The sequence below is a fragment of the Sabethes cyaneus genome, chromosome 3, assembly GCF_943734655.1.
Source record: "Sabethes cyaneus chromosome 3, idSabCyanKW18_F2, whole genome shotgun sequence".
In the NCBI taxonomy this organism is placed as follows: Eukaryota; Metazoa; Arthropoda; class Insecta; order Diptera; family Culicidae; genus Sabethes; species Sabethes cyaneus.
This window is the reverse complement of record NC_071355.1, coordinates 3,385,458-3,409,076: the sequence shown is the minus strand read 5'-3', so window position 1 is coordinate 3,409,076 and position 23,619 is coordinate 3,385,458. Positions and strand designations below refer to the sequence as shown.

Here is a 23,619-nt window from a genome sequence, read left to right as displayed (position 1 = left end):
TTTACATTTTGAGTTTCATTTTCAGGTCCGTTTTTAGATCTGTTGTCAGGTACATTTTAAGGCCCATTTTCAGATCAATTTTCAGGTCTATTTTAGGATCCATTTTCAGTTACATTTTCAGGCTTATTTTCAGGTCCATATTAAGGCCAATTTTAAAACCATTTCAAGTCTAATATCAGCTCCATTTGCCGATCCATTTTCAGATCCATTTTCCAGTCCATTTTCAAGTCCACTTTCAGGTCAAATTTCAGGTCCGTCTTTGGGTCTATTTTAAGATTTATTTTCTAGCCAATTTTAGGTGCATTTTAGTTTCGTAAGCTCTATTTTCAGCTCCACTTTCAGATCCATTTTCAGGCTGAAGAGTTCGAAAACAGACACTGCTGAAGCCTGCAAGTCGTAGGCGAAATGCGTATCTGTCGCGAATAAATATAAATAGTAGAATTTCATTGGAAAAGTTTTCTTTTTTTTATAATTTCAGGCCATTTTCAGTCCCATTTCGAAATCCGTTGAGGCACGTCCCAATGCTAATTTTTCATTCCGCGTTAAGGGTAACTATTATAAGGCCCGTGTTAAGGTCCATTTGAGACTGATGTTGAGATTTATTTTGAGGTTCTTTTTGAGGCCTATTTTGGGGTCCATTTCAAGGTAAAATTTGAGCTTCATTTTAAGGTGAATTTTAAACAATATTTTAGAACCCATTTTTAGGTCAGAAGGTTCAATTCTCAAATCTATTTTGAGGACTATTTAGAGATCCTTTTCGTGAGCTATTTGGAGTCCAATATAAGATAAATTATGAACTATATTTTGAGGTCGATTTCAGGAATGTTTGAGACTCATATTGTAACCCACCTTAAATCCATGTTAAAAGTCCACTTTTAGGTCTATTTTAATGTCAATTTTATAGACCAATAAGTTCCATGTTAAAATTTATTATCTGATCCATTTTCAAGTAGTCCATTTTGAAAAAAATCACTGTGTGAACTCCACTATCCTTTTTGAGATCTATTTTGAGTTTTAAGGTTAGGTTAGCTTAGGTTAATAGGCGCGATTTTGAAGTTCAGTTTGAGGACTATTTAGAGGTCCTTTCTGAGAACTATTTCGAGGTTCACTTTGAATTCCGGGGTTTGCGGTTTGCGGTGCGGTGAGATCTTGTTTAAGCTACGTTATGCGGCACATTTGGAAGCCCATTTTGAGGTCTATTGAGAAGTCCTTGTTGAGATCTATTTTGAGGTCCATTTCGAGACGAATTTTGAGTTTCATTTTGAGGTCCACTATAAGACAAAATGGGAATTTCATTTTGAAACCCATTCTAAATTCAATTTGAGATCTATTTTGAATCCCGCCCTTGACGAAGCTTATTGTTAATCCCATTTTTAAAAATGAATTCTAAAATAGAACTGAAAATGGATTTGAAAATGCACTAGAAAACAGGTCTTTAATTGGACCTGAAAATAGACCTGAAAATGGGCCCTAAAATGGTCCCGAAATTTGACTTGAAAATGGACCTCGAGATGGACCTAGAAATGGACTTGAAAATAGAGCTATTGGACCTGAAATGCACCTAAAATGGGCTTGAAAACAAATCTTAAAATGGACCTGAAATTTGACCTGAAAATGGTCCAGAAAATAAGCCTGGAATGGACCTAAAATGGGTCTGAAAACAGGCCCAAAAATGAATCTGAGTATGGGCCTGTAAATGGACCTAAAAAGAGCTTGAAAATTAACCTAAAAATGGACCAGAAAATAGACCCGAAAGGGACCTGAAAATGGATCTTAAAATTGACCAGAAAATAGGGACTTGGAAATGGGTCTGAAAATGGACTTGAAAAAGGATCTGGAAAGGATCCGAAATCTGAAAATGGACCTGAAAATGGGCCTGAATATGTACCAGAAAACTGACCTGCAAAATAACCTGAAAATGGTCTCAAGTGAACCTGTAAATGAAAATGAATATGGACCTGAAAATGGATCTGAAAATGGACCTAAAAATAGACTTGAAACGGGACCTAAATATGTATCTGAAACAAGCCTGAATTTTTTTTTGGAAAATGGATCCTAAAAAAAGATCTGAAAATGGATTTGAGGATGTACCAGAAAACGGGTCTGAAATTGGACCTGCAAATGGACCTAAAATGGGTTTGAAAATGGACTCAAAAATGGACCTGAAAATGGATCCGAAATTCGACTTGAAAATGGACCTTAAAATAGAGCTTTTGGACCGAAAATGGGCTTTAAAGCAGATCTTAGAATGGACCTGAAATTTGACCTGAAAATAGAGCTATTGGACCTGAAATGCACCTAAAATAGTCTTGAAAATGGATCTTAAAATGGGCCTGAAATTTGACCCGAAAATGAACTTGAAAATGGGCTAGAAATAGACCTAAAATGGGTCTGAAAATGAACCTGAAAATGGACTTGAAAATGAACCTGCAAAGTGAGTATTGGTCTGTAAATGGACCTAAAAATGAGCTTGAAAATAAACCTGAAAATTGACCCAAAATGGACCTGAAAATAGACCCGAAAGGACCTGAAAATGGATCTGAAAATTGACCAGAAAATAGATCCGAAAAGGGACTTGGAAATGGAGCTAAACATGGACTTGAAAAAGGAACTGAAATCTGAAAGGAATCTGAGAATGGACCGGAAAACAGACCTGAAAATGGGCTTGAATATGGACCAGAAAATGGACCTGAAAAAGGACCTGAAAATGGACCTCGAAATGAATCTGTAAATGAAACTGAATATGAACCTAAAAATGGATCTGAAAATGTAACTGAAAATTAATCTTAAAATGGACCTGAAACTGTAACTGGAAATTGACCTGAAAAAGGACTTAAAAATGGACCTGAAAATGAACTTGAAAATGGACCCGAAATGAACCTCAAAATGGACCCAAAAATGGACCTAAAAATGTGTCTGGAATGGACCGGTAAATAAACTTGAAAATGGACCTGAAAATGGAAAGCAGTAAAGCAAAATAGCAGAACAAATGGAAGGAAGGAACATTTTTGCTATATAGTTTCTTAGGAAGCGTCTGCTTCCTGCATATACGTCCACACATTTGGGATCTGTCTTTTAAAGATCTATTTTGATGTTTATATTAAGATCACTTTTAAAGTTCATTCCTGAACCAAGTCCTGAACGGTATAAGGCCCGTCCCGAGGCTCATTTTTCGTTCCATCTCAACAGTCATCATTTTGAGGTCCACGTTAAGGTCCATTTTATTATGCTTATGTTAAGGTAAATTTTTAGGATTGTGCTTCAATTTAAAGTCCATTTTGAGGTCTAATTTAAGTTCCATTATAATCGTTTTGAACCCCAGTTTTGAAGCTTATTTTGAAGTCTATAATGGACGTTCTAGTTGAGACCAATTTCAAAACCCATTTCGAGATAAGTTTCGAGTTTCCTTTCGAAGTACATTTTAAGGTTATTTAAGACTCATTTTGAAAACCATCTTAAATCCATTTTGAGATTCATTTTGAAAATCAAATTAAGGTCCAGTTTAAAGTCCATTTTGCGTTCCATTTGAGACGTCCGTCCCGAAGCAGATTTTTCGTTCCGTCTTGAGGGCCACCAGTTTGAGACCCATGCCAAAGGTCCATTTAGAAACTCATGCTGTCGAGGTACATTTTGAGGTTCTTTTTAAGACCTGTTTTAGGGCCTATTTCAAGATAAATTTTGAGCTTCATTATAAGGTAAATTTTGAACTCCGTCATGAGATCGATTGTTAGATTAATAGGCTAAATTTTAAGGACTATTTAGGGCTCCTTTTCGAGATCTATTTTGAGGTCGATTTTGAGATCAACTTTGAGCTACGGGCTAGTCTATTTTGTGAATCATTTGAGGTCTAGTTTGAATTTAGTTGTGAGGCCCGTTTTGAATCTATTCCATTTTGATTTTTCTATTAAGGTCTATTAAGGTCCGTTTTAAAGTCTATTTTGAGTTCTGTTAGGAGGCCCGTTTTTAGCAAATCAACCTCAAAGTTTTTGTCATTTGAATAATCCTTATGATAGTCTTTCCAATAGACGAAAAAATGGTAGAAATGAATTACCATTTCGGTATTTTTAGCGTTTGAAATCTGTTAGTGGTACCGCATGGTCCTTTATTAAACTTAATTAGTGACTTCGTGGCACATTATCCAACGCGCCTCCATCGATTTCAAGCAACATGGGAACACACGGGTGTCGTTCCCGAAAAACTTTGCCGTCACTCACAAACCATTCTGACAAAGCAATGGCCGTAAATGTTTGGAAACTACAGTCTGTAGGTATTTCCAAATCTACCAAATCTATGTTGACCAGTGTTACGTGTTACTCTTAGAAACAGAAACAAAACAACCATAAACAAACAAATGCACCAAAAACGAGCCGAGATGTCGCTTATGTCATTCTCACTATGATTAGGGTAGAAGTGCTAACAATCGCTCCAGTCAGTTGTGCTGAGTCACCAACCAAAATACGACGCTCACAAAGAAGAGGCAGCGAGAAAGACATAAAATAGCACGTTTAAATTCCTATAATTATTGAACAAACAATTCTTCTGACAGTGTTAGGTTGTTGTTTTATATTTTATCCCAAGTGGATGAAAAATACTCTATTAGCGGTTATTATTTTTCTGATCTATTCGATGAGATAGAATCTACATCTCTTGCATCACCTGAAAATTCGGCTAAAGCTGTTTAATATGTAAACAACATTAATCTAACTTTACATTGACAGCAAACGGTAACATCTATCAATGAAGCAAGATCAAGTCTTCTGCGAAAAAATATAGACAGCTGTTCAAATTTGACACTTTACGTTAAACTGCCTGCTATGGTGAGAGGATCAACGGCATTGCGATATTCTGATTCTGTTGTATTGATCACTTAAATTATTCGTTTTGTTTGTCTTGCCTATTCCAATCCCATTAATGTGATTTAGCAACCAGGCAGCAAAGATCACAACAATGTCTGTTTTTTTTCTGCGTTGCTATGGTTGCAGATTTGTTTTTTAAACAACCATTCTTCCTCCCTCATCGAGGGGGTCTCGAATGACTGCGTCAAGAGCGTTCAAATTAAATTAAGCTGTTTGTAAGATTGAACAAAAAACATCAATGTTACTCAGTAACATCAGTTCTTGGAAGGAAATGAAAATTTCTCAGGTTGAAAATGATTAAGCCAAACCTAAGCCTTTTTCGGAAGCATACCTCTTTTTGAAAAATCCACCATTACAAGAAAATATATTACCTGGAAAGAAACAAAAGAAAAATGTTATTAATTTTTTTTTCTAAACAACATTTTTGAATTTTTGAATAAAAGTTTGTAAAAAAAGTACCTTGTGAAATGATTCGAAAACAGCTGTAAGTACACTAAAATGTAAAATAAATTTATCCCAAGGGTCTAAAAATGGCTGTCACAGCTTTAAAGTAGTATCTTCTACTATCTATTGGCAAGAAGTAGTAATGGTCTTTCTCTCGAAAGATGGAGAACAGAAAGTAGGTCCAAAAGACTGACGTCACACGCACTTTTCTTCATTTGTGACTCCGCAGACGAAAAGGGAAGGAATGGGGATCGTCATCAATTAACGACTTTCGTTTACGACCGATGAATGAAACAAAAAAAACGATAAATTTGTCATAAAACTCCTTCAGACAAGCGATAGATAGGTAGCTATTATAGTCATTGACATTTTATGGCATTGAGCACCGACCTCCGGTCGGTTGGACATGGGCGCGCGCCAGGAAAACTATAAAATGACGAAAAATTCTCACCTGATTGTAGGACCTGAATACAAAACATTGCCAATTGCGCAAATGATTGACGTATGGGCCGTAATTCGACCCATAAAAAGCGATTAATTCTTAAGTGTTAATTTTCGCCTGAACAGAGGATTGGAGATCCGAAGTTTTGACATTCTTTAGTTGTAGTTAGTTAGGAGATGATCTTAAATATTACGAACATATATTTGCACTGTTCGAATAGGATTTCGGCGAATTAACACCAAAACTTGAACCGAGAAAGGTGTTGACTTAATCAAAACCTATCTAACTTTCAAACTAACCCAAAATCAATTAGCAAACAGATGCTATTACTGTGCTATCAACTTGCACAACTGGTCTTTCAGGAGATCGTAATCACGACAGAATTTAGTCTCTGACACGAATTCTTTTGAAAATTCTTCTCGCGCTGTCAATTTTAGGATCGCTGCTTTGCGTGACATGAATAGTAAATAGGTTTTTTTTTCTGCTGACATGTTCAATCCATCATCCGGGCGGTGTCTGGAAAACTCCTCAGCGCTTTCTGGAGGGTAAGCCGCTAGAAGCAGTGAGGCCAAAAATTCAGATTTTGAAATCGGTCTTAAAATTGATATGTGCTTAATATATTAGAAGTCATTCTAAAATAATCGTTCGATGTAGGTTCAACATTTGGTAGTAATTGTAATTGTAATTGGTACTTTTTTTTTCTCAATAACTTTCTCAAATTTCCAACAATTACAAACATTGCTATTGCTTCGGATAAATCATTAAATTTTCGCGATGCGGGACAAACATTCTTGAAATCTAAATGTATAAAACTGAACGCGTGTATGTATGTTCCGTTATAACTCCGGAACACCTGGATCGTTCTACACAAAACTTGCCATTTTTCAACAATCAGCTCGGAAATCAGCTCAGGACAAAAACGGTGGCGACCCTTTTCAAAGGAGGAGGTCCAAATAAGTTTCTGGGGACTGCGTTTCTCGTGCATTCAGACCAAGAACAGTTAAACAATTGTACAATCTGTGCAGCTCATAGCAGGTCAAACGCTTATGATCCCATTAAAGACAAAGCATTGTTTTCGTCCATAACGATTTGACCGTCGAAACACCCAAGATCTTTGACGGTTAGGAATCTCAAAATAAATCCATGCAGAGATAAAGATGGAGATATTTTGACAGACCACCACGCGGTGGTCGACAGGTGGAAGCAACACTACGATGAATACCTGAATGGCGAGCAGACGGAAAATCTTGTTAGTGGAGGAAGTGACTTCATTAGTGCAGCAACCAACGGAGATGTGCCGCTCTCAGCAAAAAAACATAGTTAAAGAAGCCATCCAGCGGCTGAGGAAGAACAATGCACTAGGAGAGGATGGCATTAGAGCGGAACTTATCAAAATGGGCCCGAACGTGTCGGCCAGTTGTTTGTATCAACTATTGTCAAGATTTGGGATACGGAACGACAACCGAAGGAGTGAAAGGAGAGGGCTACTTGCGCTATCCATAAGAAAGGCGATAAGCTGGATTGTGAGAGCTACCGAGCAAGCATTATCCTGAATGCCGCCTGCAAAGTGCTTTCCCAAGCCATGTTCCATCGACTGTCGCCAATAGCCAATAGAATCGTGGGAAGTTATCAGGTCGGTTCACAGAGGGTCGGTTTAGAACGGACCAAATCTTTACCCGGCTTTCAAAGCCGCATATGATAGTGTAAACCTACAAAAGCTATGAAAATTCTGAACGAAAACTGCTTTCCGGATAAGCTTACCAGACTTATCATGGCTTCGACAGCTGGGATACAGCGCTGTGTAAAAATCGCGGGTGGATTGTCGGACCCATTCGAATCTAGCCAGGAACTTCGACAAGGAGATGGTCTTTCTTGCCTGCTATTCAACATTCCGCTTGAAGATGTTATGAGACGAGCGGTGATCGAAATGTGAGGCACGATTTTTAATAAATCCAGCTAGTTTATTTGCTTTGCCGAAGGACGTGGATGCTGTCGGCAGAACATTTGACGCGGCGATCACTACACTAGACTAAAACGCGAAGCAGAGAAGATTGGACTGGCGATAAATTTATTTATTTATTGCTGTCTAACCGAGAACCATGGGTCTCCATGGAGTAATAAGCGAATGGATAAAACCCTAATTGAGATCATCCTCCTGTGAGCCACTCGTTTAATTCTCATATTAAACACAAGAAGACAAGCGGGCCAGAAGAATCATGGAAAGAACGACCTTCCGGGTTGGAGATAGATTCGAAACAGGATTACTGTGGAGATATGACCATGTTGAGTTTCCCAATAGCTATGGCACGGTATGGCAATCAGGCGCTTCGAATGTCTGGAACGCAGGATGGTTCGAGATCCCGAATTAGCTGCAAATCTGAGAAAGCCAATAGCCGAGTATCAAGTGAAAGGTTACGCACACCGTGCGACTGAAAGTGAACTGTCCCGAGGAGATCCAAAGCGTGTTTGGTATCTGCCGCTAGGAGCGGTAACGAACCCGCGAAAACCAGGAAAAGTTCGATTGATTTGGGACGCGGCAGCTAAAGTGGATGGAATATCCCTGAATTCCATGCTGCTTAAGGGACCAGATCAACTTACGTCACTGCCAGCTGTGCTATCTGGTATTCGCCAGTAGCCAGTACAGAGTGGGAGTTTCTGCAGACATTAAAGAAATGTTCCACCAGATATCGATACGGGAACAGGACCGTCATTCGCAACGTTTTCTGTGGAGGAACAACCCGAAGGAAACCCTGGAAACGTTCATTCTTCTTTGGAACCCTGGAAACGATAGCGCAGGACGCCCAACCAAAAGGCAACTACTGAAATGCCTGCTGGGAGTTTCCGACCCACTAGGTCTTCTGAGTGTTTAACTAGTCCACGGCAAAATACTTCTTCAGAACGTTTGGCGAGCTGGACTGCAGTGGGATGAAAAAGTACCAGACGATATATTCGACAGATGGACCAGGTGGAAGGGGCTCTTTCCGAAGGCCAGGAAGCTGCGGATTGCTCGTTGTTACTTCGGGGAACTGCTATCTACACCGGATGTTGCACAGTGGCGGTGAGCTCCTAGTAAGTTGAATCCGGCGGATGCGGCTACGAAGTGGGAAAGATGTCCGTGTCCGGCAGCTACCGACGTCTGGTTTACAGGACCTGAATATCTTTCGCAACCCGAAGAGCACTGGCCAAAGCAAAGAACATCTTTAATACCTCCACAAGAAGAGCTACGGTCGTGCTATGTAGTCCAAGAACATCTTATTCCAGACAAGATTCTCTAAATGGCGACGTCTTTCAAGAGCTGTAGCGTACGTGCACCGTTTTATTGACAATCTAAGTCGTCGACTTCGGGGAGAGGAGCCGGAAATTCTACACCTAACACAGAAAGAGCTGAAGAACAGTCTGATGCGGATGGTTCAGTGGGAAGCATATCCCGAAGAAATGATCACGTTGTCAACGGGACGAACCGACCTGGCAAAGTCTAGCAGTCTTTTCAAGAAGTCGCCTGCTGTGGATGAGTTCGGAGTGCTACGGATTGATGGCAGAATTGGAGCTGCCCCGCATACTCAATTCGACACAAGGTATCCAGTGATCCTCCCGAGAAAACATCTGGTTACCGAGCTGATCGTGGACGACTACGTAAACGGTGGTAAATGAAATTCGTCAGCATTTTCACATTCCTCGACTGCGGACAGTGGTGAAGCAGGTTGCAACCGCGTGTCGGTGGTGCAAATTGATAAAAGCGACGACGAAGGTTCCGCGAATGGCCCCACTCACCCCAGCGCGATTAGCATCGTTCGCTCGACCGTTCACTTACACCGGCATTTATTTGTTTGGACTGCTGGCAGTGAAAGTGGGAAGAAGCGCTGCGAAGCGTTGGATCTGCCTGTTTACCTGTTTAACTACTCGCGCCGTCCACGTTGAGGTTGCATACTCTCTCTCTCTCTCTACGCCCTCGAGTGTGAAGTGTATCACGCGTTTCGTTAGCCGTCGCGGTTCACCTGCGGAGATGTACTCGGACAACGGTACAAATTTCATCGGGGCCGCGCGGCCGCTTAGGGATCTTCATACCACCGGCAGCACCCCACATGGGCGAAGCGTGGGAGAGAATGGTACGGACGATAAAAACTGCCATGGAAACTGCGTACTACAATAATAGCAAGCTGGACGATGAAGGATTGGCGACCCTGGTCGTCGCGGCTGAAGCAATCGTCAACAGGCGGCCACTTACCTTCTTGCCTCTAGAGCCCTGACTCTGAACCACTTCCTGTTAGGGAGTTCCAATGGTGTGCTTCAACCCGCGACAGCGTTCACTAACCCTGCGTTGGCGCTCAAAAGCTCCTGGTACCAAATTCAACACCAGCTTGACATTTTCTGGAAGCGTTGGTGCCGGGAATATCTGCCGATGCTGACAAAGCGGACAAAATGGTCCGGTGAAGTGAAACCTCTTGCGAATGGAGATCTGGTTCTCATAATAGACTATTCCAAAAGAAACGGCTGGCTGCGTGGACGAGTCCTGGAAGCTGTGGCTGGGCAGGACGGGAGAATCCAGCAAACCGTTGTTCAGACTACAAGAGGAATACTGCGTAGACCTGTATCAAAACTGGCTGTGTTGGAGGTTCAGACTGACGGTAAAACTGGCTCTGATGACCAGTGTTACGGGGGGAGGGGAGAATGTTGCGCATGGGAACCCTAGCTGCTATAATTCAATTTTGGCCGATAAGGTCGATGCGCCGCGCCGTGCTGCTTGACGTGAAGCGTTGACAGACAGTGTGTCAAGCTGACAGAATATAAAACGGCTTGTCATGACAGGGAAGAAGACAGAAGTGGATTGGCAGACGTGCAATTCCTTAACCTACATAAAATTACTTAAAATTACGCTAAAACTAGTGAAAATCTCTTTAAATCTACAATTTATTCAAGTTACATACTCTTATTTGCTATTTCTAAACTAGTAAGTACTAGAATCAATAAAACTAAACTAAAATCTAGGCTAAGCTGTTTGTATCAAAATACACACGTTGCTAAGGAAAGTCAGTGGTCGTTTTTCTTTGTTCCGTAACCGCCGGAACACTTGGAATTCCATTTTCTGGTATAACTTCAATGCAAATCGGAAATGTATCAATATATTCGAGCTAAAGCAATTGTTAAGATAAATTTTACATTTTTAATAGACTATTATTTTACTAAATTATTCATGTTAAGAAATTTCTGCTAAAAAATTTAAAATTTATAAAGAAAATTTGTAAAGAAAACAACTAATCTGATGAAGCCACAGACATTGCAAATATCTATTGATCAAAATTCGAGATGAATTCTTGGTTAACTTACCTACCAACTCTTTATCAGCAGCTAGTGTAACTAATGCTAACAGTGACGAACTAGGTTCGGTATTGGAAACCTAATCGCAGAACATTTTATAGGTGTAAATTGCAAATCTTCCCCAGAAGCAAGAAAATTCCCTTAACCAGTTTGAAACACTCAACCTTCCGGGGGGAATCCGCCACATGGAACTGCAGCGTGCGCGATGTGATTTTTCACCAACCGGTTGGTCAATTGTCCAGCAGCTACTGGACAATTGACACATTAAAAAGCGGTAGCGAGGAAAAGCTCTACTCTGGCAACACTATCAACAGCACATGTTATAGGCGTCGTTCATAGCACAGTAAGTGGCGCCGTCCCCCGCCGTCACAGAGCGCGGTGACGAGGTGACGGGGTGACGACAACGCTACTAGTTGTAGAACTATCCCCATTCGAACACCGTGTGATTCTATATAACACTATCATCTCCCAGGGCGCGATTTCAGTTATCACCCGGTAATCAGCGGAGGCACAGACCTTCAAGTTCAGTCAGTCAGTGGTAATCCTTCGGAGGATTTTCCTATCAGTGGGGGTGGTGTTGAAGTGATGATGTGCTGATGACGCTCCAGATCTAATCGTGCCAGTTGCTACAAGAACCGAAAGGTGTTAAAGTGTGACCGTTTGTGCGAATTTATAGGATAAACCTTCCCCGCGAGTGCTAATTGATGATTGGCAAACATTTGAGATAGATTTGCCGCTAGAGAACAACACTTGCAGATCATTCGATTCGATAAATCGAATTCAGTTCAGTTGCTGAGCGGGCAGAACAAGCGTGCAGAAAATGATGAGTCGATCGGCGGAAATCTGGGTCGCGCTGATGGCACTGGTCCTACTCACGGCAGGTGAGCAATATAGTGATGATTCGATACAAGCACACTGCATGCAGGTGAAAAGCGTTTCTATTTTCGGTGGTTTTGGCCAACACAAAGAAAAGACTATCGACAAACGAACAAGTGAGCGAGGTGCATAAAAATGATTCGGTTATGGCAATAAAAGTGATTGTGAAACATTACAATCAAGTCATACAGTAACAATAACGACGGGCGGAGGCGATGAGTGAAAACGCGAACAATTTCCAGTATGGTTTAACTATATGTATCCTGAAGTGGCCTATCGGTAAATAAATACCTGTACCAAAAGCACTTTGGCGTGCAAATTGCAAGTGCCGGCTATGGCCGGCTGAAACAAATCCACTTGAACGGTAGAGATAAGTTTTCGTTGAATTTTTTTTTTTCACGTGATATTGAAACAATCAACCGTCGGTCTAGCTTTCTATCAAAATGTCAATAATGTGAATTAACCTAGAACAAGTAAATCAATTAGTTGCTAGAGAATTCTAGTAAGTACATTACATTCATTATTTTGATTTTGATTTGAGTATATTTTGAACGGAATATGGAAACAACACAGTTTATACCGGATGTAATATGCTAAAGTTGTATATGTAACAACACTAAAATTATTCTATTGTGTAAGTTTTGCGTAACGCAATGATGTTAACTATTAAAATAGAGAACAAGACCTTTTCGGACTAGGATTCAACTCTTAAACTAAGCAATGCTGAACAAAAATGACCATTTCCAGCTCAAATAGCAAAGCGGATTGATTGGAAGGAAAATTTGCTGATATGTTGGATACCCCACAAGGATGCATTTTCCATATGCATATGTTTAATATTTTTGTCGTCCAGAGTACCTTTGCAAAAACAACTTAAAATTTAAAAATTATGTATTAGGGTCATTCCAGGCGAAGCGACTTTCACTAATTTGAACCAAATCTTTTCAAACTTCGTTTTTAACCTAAATTTGGTGCCGTTTGGTCTTTCCCACGATTAATAAGAGCACCTCCTTTTTTTTAAAAAAAAAGCTTTTAGTCAAACCTCTTACTCCGGAAGTATTGGGTTTAGAAAGAAGCTATTGGCACATTTTCAAAGAAAATTGCACGAGAAATCCGAAAAAATACTATTTTAGCGGCAGTGTTGCCAACCAACCAAATCGTGTTTTTCAGATTTTTGACCCGCAAGTTCTCAGATTAAAGAGCAAAATTACATCTTCTTTTGAGCAATCAGTCTCTATACAATGTAATACAGCGTAAAGTATGTACGCTATCATGGACACAAATACACAGTATACATACAAATAAAAGGACGACCATATCACAACGGTTCATATTATAATTCACTTATTTAGTTGGCCTTACGTCTTATGACGAGGGTTTCATACCGTAATTCCTCCATGTAACTTAATCCAAGTTTGTTGGTCTCCAGTGCCCCTCTTCGTTTTGGTTCTTCCGGATTCATTCCGAAACCCATTTTTGGATCTTAGTACCCGCCCTTCCAAAGCTTGGAGTGCTCGCAGGTCCTCGACCAGCAGTGTCCATGTTTCATGCCCGTAGATGACAACTGGTCTAATTAGCTGGTTTGAACAATGTTCACATTGTACTCGGGGCTCAAATTGTTCAACCGCAAGTGTTTGTGGAGATGAGTTCCGACTTTTAATCTTACGGCTGGTATTGTTGTCCTCTGTTGCCAGTGAGCCAAGGTATACGAACTCGTGGACTACCTCAAACTCATGCCCATCGATCGCCGCTCGTCTTATAACACATTTAAGCGCCATGTTGAATAGCAAGCAGAAAGACCATGAAAGTCCTCTACGAGATTCGAATGGGTCGAACAAATGACCCCAAAATCTCACATAACCCTGGATCCCATCCATCGTAGTCAAGATACATCTAGTGAGCTATCTCGGAAAGCCGTCTTCGTTCAGGATTTTCCGTAGCTCCTGCCAGTTTATGATAGTGCGACTTTGAAAGCAAAGAACAGAGACTCGGATCTACCGCAGGGTAAAGATTCGGTTCGTAGCAGACCGACCCTTCATGAAGCCGGCCTGATAACTTCGCCTGCATACGACGGATTTCTGTAAAGCCATATTCGAACGAACCTGAAGCTGCTGAGAACCAGCCTAAAAGGAGGATTGTGTTAATAGCTGTTAATATTATGTTAATGGATAAACCCCTGATCCAAAGTGTAACGCGACCCGTGCCGAGGGATGAATGGTGGAGGGAGTTCTATAAATACTCAGCAGCAATGGAGCCTGTGGAGTATCTTATCTTCGATGCCTGATTTTACATTTTCAGTTTCGTAAATGTAGCATACTTTCAACTGTTTAAACTGCTGTAGACCCGACGATGAGACGTTCGACAGTTGATCTCGATGGGACATCAAGATCGTCATCGGGGTTATGAAGGCGTTTATTGTCTGCACACCGACACGAACGAGAACTTTGCATGATAATCGGAAGTACTTTTTTTCAAGCAAAGGTAATCACAAGCCACCCTTGGGATCACCTGACCAACCGGTATTGAGCCTAATCTGTCTAATTCTCATCAATGGCCGATTTTTCTCAAATATCAACAATATCCGTTCCCTACGGGATACGGATATACTCTGAATCATTACCGAGTACCAGTAGCTATGCGCTCAAACCTACGACGGAATACAAAGTGCTCCCAGATTTTGTTGCGGCGTCTTTCTACAATAGCAAGAAATTTCGTAGGGCAGTATCAGGCGAGTTTTACGAGAGGCCGTGCTGCTACGGGTCAAATTTTCTCACTCAGGCAATTCCTCCCGAGTTGTCGGGAATACAACATACCCACGGGTTATATTGACGTGGATTCCAAGGCAGCATACGATACAGTTAAACTTGAAGAGCTATGGCATTTAGTGCATAAGAACGGTTATCCAGACCAACTAACGCGGTTGACTCCTTTCGAATTGTCCTTTGGACTGTTTGTTTAGCATCGTTATTGGAGGTGTGATCCGACGAGCGAGCTTCGGAACGAATGAGACGAACTTCAGCAAACGTAGCCAACTCTTTGTCTTTGTAGACGACGGAAAACGGAGGTTAAGAGGATTGGGTAAAAAATCAATGCGTCGCAAACCAAATATACAGGGAAACCGCTAATAATATAGCTAAGGAGATTCAACGATGTATTTAAGCTGGAATTCGGCCCTTATTTTCACTCCACCAGACTTGTGCAGCCTTGCTTATGGAAGATAGACGTGTATTTGTACGAAAGGTGTTGCGGACTATTTTTGGCGAAGTACAAGCAGAAAGCAGAGAATGGCGCAGGCATATGAGCCAAGTCGCAAAAAAGCACCAGCAACTCTAGAAAAAGAGGGGCCTTGCGTGCTGCGTAGCTCGAACAGATTGCAGATGACTTGCGAATGTCAAGATGCTCAACGAATTGGCGACAAATAGGCCAGGACGAGTACAATGGAGAAAAGCTCTTGATATAGCATGAGCAACCCCGGGTCCGTAGGGAAGAAATGTATAGACCGGTGGTAGGACCCCATAGCCTGCACACCGGCACAAACGATAACGGCCAACGATGTATAAACTTCGCAGCTTCCCGAGGCCTGGTGGTCCGAAGCACCTTTTTCCCGCGCAAGGATATCCACAAAGCCACCTGGAGATCACCTGACCAACGTACAATGAACCAAATTGACCACGTTCTCATAGAGGGCCGGTTCTTCTCTAACATCACGAACGTACGCTCCCGTCGGGGTGCGGATATTGATTCTGACCATTATCTAGTAGCAGTACATGTGCGCTCAAAGCTGTCCACCGTATACCGGACACGTCAAAACCGCCCTCCTCGGCTAAACATCAGGCAGCTAGACAACCCACAGCTGCCGAGAACTACGCGCGAGTACAGAATGAGGCACTTCCTTCTTCCGACGAGTTAGGTGCTTCAAACCTCGAAGACGGTTGGGGCAGAATACGCTCGGCCATCGGAGAGGCCGCTACCGCGGTACTAGGTATTGAGCCTCGGAGTACACAAAATGATTGGTTTGATGGGGAATGCCAACAAGCGGTGGAACAGAAAAAAAATGCTTGGAAAAATTATCTAAGTATTGCCACTAGATAGAACCTGGCCAAGTACCGACGAGCTAGGAACCAGTTGACCACGATCCTGAGGAGAAAAAAGCGCCAAAAGGAGGACAGAGATCGTGAAGAATTAGAGCAACTATTCCGAGCTAATGACACGCGCAAGTTTTATGAGAAGGTGAACCAAGCTCGAAAGGGCTGCACACCGAAACCTGGCGTGTGTAGGGACGAGGGAGGGAATCTCATTACAAACGAGCGCGAGGTGGTCGACAGGTGGAAGCAGTTCTTCGATGAACACCTCAATGGCGAAGTCGCAGAAGGAGGCGGAACGGAAATTAACCTAGGAGCGCCCATGGAAGATAGTGATGTCCTAGCACCTGATCTCCAAGAAGTCAAACGAGAAATCAGGCTGCTGAAGACCAATAAAGCCGCTGGGAAGGACCTACCGGCAGAGCTTTATAAACATGGCGGAGAAACGCTAGCAAAGGCTCTACACTGGGTTATTTCGAGGATTTGGGAGGAGGAAAAGTACCGGAGGAATGGATGGAAGACGTGGTTTGTCCCATCTACAAAAAGGGTGATCGGCTAGACTGCTGCAACTATCGTGGTATTACGCTGGTAAACGCCGCCTACAAGGCACTCTCCCAGATCCTGTTACGCCGGCTGTCACCGATAGCACAAGGTTTCGTAGGGAATTATCAGGCGGGTTTCATGGGGGCTCGCGCAACTACGGACCAAATTTTTACTATCCGACAGATCTTGCAGAAATGTCGGGAATACCATGTGCCCACGCATCACATCTTTATTGATTTCAAAGCAGCATACGATACAGTCGATCGAGACAAGCTATGGCAGATAATGCACGAATACGGTTTTCCGGACAAACTGACGCGACTGATCAGAGCTACATTGGATCGAGTGATGTGTTTCGTACGCATCTCTGGGACACTCTCGAGTCCCTTCGAGACGCGACGAGGGACAAGGTGACGGTCTATCCTGCATGCTGTTCAACATCGCTCTTGAGGGGGTGATCCGACGAGCGGGCATCGAAACGAGAGGCACGATTTTTACCAAGAGTAGCCAACTTCTAGGCTTTGCAGATGACTTCGATATCATTGCCAGGAACTTTGCGACGGCGGAGGCAATCTACGCCAGACTGAAAGCGGAGTCTAGGAGAATTGGGCTAAAAATAAATGCGTCGAAGACCAAATACATGAAAGGAAGAGGCTCAAAGGAAACAAATGCGCGCCTCCCACGGACGGTAACCGTTGACGGCGACGAACTAGAAGTGGTAGAGGAGTTCGTGTATTTGGGATCGCTGGTGATCGCGGACAAGAACACTAGTAAGGAGATCCAGCGGCGCATCCAAGCGGGAAATCGGGCCTACTTTACCCTTCTTAAAACGCTACGATCAGGAAGCATACGACGCCGCACGAAGCTAACAATGTACAAAACCATTATTAGACCGGTAGTTCTTTATGGACTTGAAGCCATGACGCTGCTTACGGAGGACATACGCGCCCTTGCCGTGTTTGAGCGGAAAGTGCTGCGGACGATATTTGGCGGAGTACAAACTGAAAGCGGAGAGTGGCGGAGGCGTATGAATCACGAGCTACAGGCACTGCTTGGGGAGACTCCCATCGTACATCTAGCGAAAGTTAGCAGGCTACGGTGGGTCGGACACGTCGTAAGGATGCCGGACGACAGTGCGACGAAAATAGTCCGCTTCAACAACCCCGCTCCAGAAACAGGGGGCCCCAACGTGCACGAAGGCTCGACCAGGTCGAAAGCGATTTGCGACTTCTGAGACGACTAGGAAATTGGCGACGAGTGGCCCAAGACCGAGTTGAATGGAGACGAGTGCTTGAAACAGCACGGGCTCTATGCTGCTAATGATGATGATGATGATGATGATGATGGTGAAAATATATATGAAATCATAGTAGTCTATGTACAGTGGTGTGATAAATCGTATATTTTGACAAAAGTTGGCATTTTTATGTATTCTCATGTTGAATCACTTTATACACTACACATTAGAACACTTGGTTTGGGTAAAATTATTGTATAGAATTTATTATAGTTTTTTAGACAATTGCGTCTCCTGTAAAATAACCTAAATGGTCAATAGACCACTATAATTCAGAACGGCTTATATTACACACCGAAACCTGATATGTGATAGGAACGATGGAGTGAATCTAATCATAAACGAGCACGAGATGGTCTTCAGGTGGAAGCAGTTCTTCGATGCACACCTCAATGGCGAAGTTTCAAAAGGAGGCGTTACGGAAGTTAACCTGGGAGTGCCCATGGAAGATAGTAATGTCCCAGTACCTGATCTCCAAGAAGTCTACCGGAGGAATGGATGGAAGAAGAGGCATAACGCTCCGCCTACGAGGTACTCCCTTAGATCTTGTTACACCGGCTGTTACCAACAGCACATATCGTAAGGATACCAGACGAAAGTGCAACGGAAACAGTTCTGACGACCCTACCGACACTAAGAATAGTCTCGACCAGGTCGAAAGTGATTTGCGACTTCTGAACGAATGGGAAATTAGCAAAGAGTGACCCAAGATCGAGCTGACTGGAGACGAGTGCTTGAAACACACGAGCTACTCCGGTTCTATGCCACTGACGACAACGATGACGATGGCGCTTATATAAGTTTTGAAACAAAGTAAAAACTTTTTTGAAAGGCAGCGATATTTCCTAACTTGGGCAGGGAAATGGTCACGGAGCAAGATAGGTCAGTTGCATTAACATAACAGTTTTAGCATCGTCCAATCTAACGATTTCTGACGGCATTTCTTACGCGAGACATGAAATACCTCAAAACGAAGCATATCTAATATTTTGTCAGCTGAAAAAATAGTAATAAGTTTTCTGTGTGCTCTTTCTTATCATTCTTAAAACCGCATAGGATAAAATTTGTTATATAGGTACTCCAAAAGTTTTACACAAACAAGTACTCTGTTCTAACAACTCAACTGAAGTGAGATGGGTCACATTCGAAAAGGCTCAAGTGGCATCTTACGTTTGTACATATATCTGCATTTTTGAGGTTCTATATATTGTTGTTATTTATTGGATAGGTGTCTTATTTTTAGCCGGCCTGGCCTAATTTTATCCACAAGACAGTCAATCCGGTAAAAGGATAGTTTCCCGACATTTTACTTCATGTCTAACATAACTTTTATTTTGTTTCGTTTGGATTATTTTTGTCGCCAATTTTAAAATATGTAAACCGTTTGTCTGCAGTGACAATGCACAATTTTTGTTTCTGTAAACAATTTACAAAGGTTTTCGAAAAAAAAATCGCTTTTTGTTAAGTGACCTATTTTCACAGCTATTTTGTCCAGCATTTTGATCCATTTTGCCCGTACTTTTTGAGAGCTTGACAAAACAAATCAAAAATATACAATCTTCGAAAAATCAGACTTGTAGATTTTTTGTTGGGAAAAGATTATTAATGACTCTATGTAAATAAATGATAAGTGGGTTAATATTGAATGCGTAGAGAAGCGCATCGAATGCTTTCCTCAAGTAACCCGTATGGCCCCACCTGACCCTATTATTTAACTATCGTCCCTGCGTGCGAAGCAAGGCGATCACGAAAAAAATGTGTAAGTAAATTTGCTGCTGGAGCTGTTCGTTAATTTAGTGATTTGAAAAAGAAAACTACAATAGTTTTCTTTATATGGGTCGACGCGTAGAGCTTTTCCGGTCGATTGGAGCAAAAATATGATGATGATGATTTAGAGATTGATTTTTTGGAGTGACACCCTACCCTACCCTGCCCCAAACCTTACCGTAAGACGTAGTCCTACGTCAAAAGTATTTTTCATGTCTGCAGCTAGGTCTGGAGATTTAAGGTGCATTTAGATTGGCAACATGTGGCATGCAACTTTTTCCAAACTGTTGCCAAATGTTTCCAAGCAACATAGCAACGTATAACAAATGTTCAGGTGGCAACAGAAGCAGCATTGAGTAACAACTAGCAGCATGTCGCATACCAAATGTTGCATTCCACATGTTACCGAAAAATTGCCCAGTTTAAACGCACCTTATAGATATTAACACAATTACAAGCAGGCGAACTAAGATTACCGTTGCTACGGCAACGCTGTCAAACAAATAGTAAAACGTTTTTCATAGCTGATACCACGACTTAAATATGTGTATTTTAGTCGTGGCTGATACCACGTTTTCGAGTCAACACCAGATATTATTTTAATATATTATTCCCACTGGAAATCGTAAAACTAAAAAACTACCTAGGGTAGATGCTCCAGTGGTTGTGGTAGTACCAGTAGTGGTGGAAACTCGAAATATATCATAATTTTGGCGGATTTCGAGATAATTTCAGTTTTCTATTGTTAAATTTTTATTTGTTAACAGTTTTATCTAAGATACACAGTTAAAATTCAAGATGTTGGTGCAAAAATTACAAAATCCTTTTCAGCAGTCCAATAGAGTGCAATTGCTTAAGAAATTCGTAACAATCCATAGCATTTTAACAAGCCTACGTTGTTATCCACCTGCTACCATGCTCATTGCAAGCGTTGCTAAGGCGGTAAACAACATTCCACTATTATAGGCAAATTTTCCACTATTATAGGAACATTACCACTACTTTAGGAGCACATACTAATGTCAGGAAAAGCAATATTTTAGACATATTAACCAGCAGAATGGTATAATTTTGGTATGTATTTAAAGCCAACACTATGGTGCACCATATTATCATGTAGTTCAATTGGAAACTGTTAAATTGAGCGTTTAAATTGTCTTTACACACTATCCCCCGACATAATCCCTCCATTACTGGAGCATCTACCCTATGAGTATACTAATAACTCAAACAATTTCTCTTCCAGTACCATCAGTGCGAAGCTCCGGTCACCATCGATTCGGTTACACCAGACCGGAACAGCGACGGTGGGCCCGGGCGCACCAAAGCTGCGCAGGAAAGCATCAATCACCGATTGCCATTTCAACCAGTAAGGTGAGTAGTGAGCCGAAAGAAACAAAAAATCCATCAATCCATTCCAAAAGTAATTATTGCTCTCCCGCAGGCCATTTCACTATACATGCCTGCGATCGAGATAGTCGGATACAACAATCTTCTCCCGGGACCGATCACAGTGCATAACAACGGACACTCGGGTAAGTTCGAAAATTGTTCTCCGTTAAATTTTTAACGTTAATAACCCTGCAATCACCACAGTTTCGCTTGGCATTCCCAAAACCGATAAGGGCCAGCACCCTTACGTGTTCGGAGGCAAAATGCTGAACCACTACGAACTGGAGGGTTTGCATTTTCACTGGGGTGATAAGAACAACCGTGGTTCGGAGCACGTTCTGAACGATGTCAGGTAGGTGGTCACGGTAATTAACTTCCGTTATCAAGTAAAGGCTGTAGGCATTCGATTTTTACAGATATCCCCTTGAAATGCACATTATTCATCGCAATAAAAAGTACAAAACAGTCGGCGAAGCACTCGGTTACTCGGACGGCCTGACGGTGCTGGGATTTTTCTATCAGGTTACCGAACACGAGAGCCCGGAGATTGCGCACCTGCTGAGGGCCTTCCCACTGATTGAAGAATTTGACAATCAGGTTGAGCTGAATTTTACCTTCACGCTGAATTCGATCCTCGGCAACGTGGATCTGACACGGTTCTACACCTACAAGGGTTCGCTGACGACGCCACCCTGCTCGGAAGCCGTCACCTGGGTACTGTTTCCGGACCTGCTCAGTATTTCGATCATGCAAATTCGGCGCTTCCGACTGGTACGGAGGGGAAATAAAGTTCAACCAAAATGACGATTCAAACTAATGATGTTCTTTTTGAATTTAGCTCGACACCAGCCTGCAGGGAGTTCCGATGGTGGATAACTATCGGGCGCTGCAGCCGATCGGTAATCGATACGTTTTCGTTCGGAAATTGAACGCACGCAACACGGCATTGGATATGCTTCGGAATGAAATCGACTATACGCGGTGGGATTGGGTCCACTGATGACGTCCTTCCTGCTAGAATGAGGACGACCGAAAAAATGCCATTGCAGAATAAAATGTTGTTAGTTGCTAATGTATTGTTAAAGTTAGGTGTAAAAGTGTTCGCATAATTGTAAGAAAGTCTACGCGTCGATCGTGTAAGCGTTAATTTTAGTAGGATCTAGGATAGGAGAGTGAGTAAGTCGGAAAAACATGTTTTAGATAGATGAAGTTAATCGAATTTATTTCAACATCAAGAAATAGACAACAGTTCTTTTTTCTGATAAGTTTTATACCTATCGCTAATGATTTGTTGCAGAACTTCACCATTAATGATAATCAACTTAAGCTTAGAAATCTGCTACAACAGCAAACTGTTTAAGCAGCGAAAGTGTTTAGGAACAAAATCAATTTATCATAAAAAAATATAAGATGCGAAAATATGGAAAAATCCTTCAAAATTAACAAGTTTTGCGTTTGCCTTTTACCTGTAAGAGAACAAAAAACAAAAATCTAAGATTGTCTTCGGTTTCTACTCTACTTAAAACAAACAAAATCGCTTTCAAAAAGGCAAAACCACCCGCACTGAGCCGATCAAGCACTGAGCAGGACAAACACTCACCGAACGCTTCATCTCTTGGCAGGTGTGCTTCACCGGTTTCTCATGAAACTTCCGCTTGCAGTACTGACACTCGAACTGGGTATCGTGAATCTTCCGGTGCAACTCCAGGTGGTCCTGGCTGCGAAATGTTTTGCGGCAAACCTCACAGACGAGCAGATTATCGATGTTAAAAGCCGACGACAGGATCTCGATGCTGAGCCGTTCGCTGCGTTTGTGACTCGCAGAGGAACGTTTCTTTTTCGCCACCGAACCACCAGCAGCAGGGCAGCCGCTCTGTGCGGGATTCTGTGCGGAAATTTTCGATTCCTCTGCCACTGCAGAGGCCGCATTCGTTGCGTAGTTCCGTTGTTCGATGGAAAACGAATTCCGCGAACCGAGCAGTAAGCTTACTCTCTCTTTCTTCGGTTCCTTACTGGAGCTTGATTTTCTGTTGTCCTTCAAAAACATATTCGCATCCGCACAGTTCCGCCGGTGTTCCATCAGCGATTGGGGAGACATAAAAATCTTACAACAAAACGGGCACTGGATCGATTCCGTGTTTCCGGGGAGCTTTGGCTTCGGGGGCTCCTCCGGTCTGGAGTCCAATTGAACGGGATTTGCAGCGAAATCGTGCTCTTCCTCGGAACTGTCGAGAATTTCGATCGACTCTACCGGTTGGCCGATCACACGCTTACTTCGCGGTAACTTCTGGATGCGATAGTGCGTGACACGTTTCTTTACAACGATACTACAATCAGCCGGTGGACGGTTCGGGGCCGAATCGATAACCATCGGACGAGCAAAGGTCCGCTGAAGGTGACGCAGTTGCTGCGGTTCTTTCTTAACGTTTCCATTGGAATCTAGAAATAGGAATCTGGGCAATGAAAAATGTCTCGGAAAGTTTGATCCGATCCACTGGCTAATTTAAGCTATATATTGAATTCTAATTTCTTATCCAATTTCAACACTGATTTCAATTCAATGAATTGAATCTAATTTACGTATATCCAATTGCAAGTAAATTT

General features: G+C 42.1%; 1 protein-coding gene across 1 annotated transcript; it reads left to right on the top strand.

Annotated features, from left to right (window-relative positions):
- The first annotated feature begins 8,698 nt into the window (after nt 1–8,698).
- Nucleotides 8,699–22,015, top strand: LOC128744065 (carbonic anhydrase 7). Its single transcript, XM_053840824.1, has 7 exons — nt 8,699–8,811; nt 9,075–9,385; nt 20,870–20,997; nt 21,068–21,158; nt 21,220–21,367; nt 21,432–21,786; nt 21,854–22,015. The coding sequence occupies exons 1-7, from the start codon at nt 8,699–8,701 to the stop codon at nt 22,013–22,015; spliced, it is 1,308 nt and encodes a 435-aa protein (XP_053696799.1).
- The last annotated feature ends 1,604 nt before the right edge of the window (nt 22,016–23,619 follow it).